This window comes from Austrofundulus limnaeus, unplaced genomic scaffold (genome assembly GCF_001266775.1).
Source record: "Austrofundulus limnaeus strain Quisiro unplaced genomic scaffold, Austrofundulus_limnaeus-1.0 Scaffold623, whole genome shotgun sequence".
Lineage (NCBI taxonomy): Eukaryota > Metazoa > Chordata > Actinopteri > Cyprinodontiformes > Rivulidae > Austrofundulus > Austrofundulus limnaeus.
Window position 1 is genome coordinate 157,789 of NW_013953025.1, and position 2,116 is coordinate 159,904.

At 38.5% G+C, this 2,116-nt stretch overlaps 1 protein-coding gene across 1 annotated transcript in view; it reads left to right on the top strand.

The window, feature by feature from the left end:
* LOC106531359 (protein C-ets-1-like) overlaps positions 1–2,116 on the top strand; it is a 29,818-nt gene that overhangs the window by 4,433 nt on the left and 23,269 nt on the right. The window contains exons 2-3 of the mRNA XM_014027204.1: positions 1,557–1,676; positions 1,759–1,962. Coding sequence (XP_013882658.1) covers positions 1,557–1,676; positions 1,759–1,962 — 324 coding nt within the window. The remainder of the gene's footprint in view (positions 1–1,556; positions 1,677–1,758; positions 1,963–2,116) is intronic.

The following is a 2,116-nucleotide window of genomic DNA, read 5'->3' on the forward strand; positions in this document are numbered from 1 at the left end:
CAGTTAGACCCACAAGTTTGTCTTTAATAATAATTAAACTCAGTCTTTAATTTGCAAGATTTTTAAACATAATATTTGTGTGCAACAAAATCTGTGTGATGTTCATGCTCATTGTTTTGGAACTGAGATGTTTTCAATGTTCTGCACTTAGAGTAGAACCATATTYAGGGCTCATTTCTATTTTAACACTGACACAAAGGTTTTTATTTTTTTGCCTGTCTACTGAAACATATTTAAGTTATAGTTATTTAACAGACATGAACATTAAGCCCAGAGTTTCAGCAGAATAATGTGTATGATGAAGAGAAACCCATTCAGCCAACAGCCAGAGAACAACACTCTCCAGGAGGTACAGTATCAGTATCCAAATCTACCATAAAGAGACTGCAGGAAAGTAAATACAGAGGGTTCACTGCACACTGCAAGACTCTCAGAAGCCTCAAGAATAAAAAGGCTAGACTGGACATGTAAAACAGCCAGGAGTTCTGGAAGAACATTCTTTGGACATGAAACAAGATCAACCTCTACCAGAATTATGGAAAGAGAAAAGTATGGTGAAGGTGTGGTACAGCTCATGATCCAAAGTACCACATCATCTGTAAAACAGGGTGGAGGCAGTGTGATGGCTTGGACATCTCTGGCTGTGGGTCAAGAGTACTTATTGATGATGTGACACAGGACAGAAGCAGCCGAATGAATTCTGAGGTGTTCAGACAAACTGCTCAGATCCAGACAAACTGATTGGTCTGAGTTTCATTCTACAGATGGACAATGACCCAAAACATAAAGCCAAACCAACCAGGAGTTTATTAAAGCAAAGAAGTGGAATATGTCAGTCATTTGATCTCAACACAAMTGAGCRTTTCACTTGTTAAAGACTAAACTTCAGACAGAAACAAACAGCAGCTGAAAACAGCTGCAGTAAAACCAGGCAGAGCACTAAAGAGGAAACAGAGTCTGGTAACGTCCAGGAGTTCAACACTTAAAAAAAATTAAAATGAGTGATTTTAATCTACATAATAGTAATAACTGTCAGATGGCTGGTCTTTGGCTTTCAGTATCTGTGGCTCTCTGAGCAACTAGTTTTGTAGCCCTGGATTAAACCTGCACTGTGACATGTTATTACTTTTCTCGAAGCCTCAATTTACCACCTGTGTTCTTAGTATTTAGTTTTATTGTCTTTAAACAGTAAAATGTTTTGGGTTTCCTTTGACAATCTTCTCACAACAAAACCATGACATCTTCTTCAGGGATTTCCCAAATATTGAAAAGCAGAGTAACTTAAGTTGTGTTTGTTAATCTCACTAACATTTTGCAATGTTTTACAGCTTCAAACATATTTTATAAACTATGGAATAACTTCATTTTGAGTACATTATTACACATTTAAAATGTGTGAGGACTGAAAACAGTGCTTCTCTTTTCTTATATAGTATTATATCATCATGAAGTCTTTTAGGTTTACTGACCATGAAGRTATTTTCAGAAAACAAATTGTTTTGCTAGTTAAATTTGATTTGTCAGTTTGTAGTATGATTATGTTCCTTTTGTCTCAGAGCTGGACCCTCTGGAGGTCCCTCCTCTGACTCCCACCAGTAAGGAGGTCCTCAGTCAGGCGGTGAAAGCCAGTTTTGCTGGTTTCTCTCAGGAAATAATCAAGCATCACTTCCTGCCTGGTATGAGACATAAATCTATCTGGAAATGTAAAACCTGTTCTGGACATGTCCATTGATGTATACTCTTCATGCACGTGTTCAGATCCTACTTCATGGTCAGAGTGGGAGGTGAACCACTGGCTGGACTGGTGCCAGGCTGAGTTTGGTCTCCAGGGTCTGGGCTCAGAACTGAGGGGTCTGCAGGGCAGTGAGCTGTGCTGTCTGGACAGGGAGGCCTTTCTAGGCCTGATGTCAGACTGCACTGCTGGGGAGATCCTGTGGGAGCACCTGGAGACCATGAGAGGAGGTACGCAACATGTTCAACCAAACTTTACTATTTTATTTAACATGTTCAACCAAACTTTACTATTTTATTTAACATGTTCAACCAAACTTTACTATTTTATTTAACATGTTCAACCAAACTTTACTATTTTATATAACATGTTCAACCAAACTTT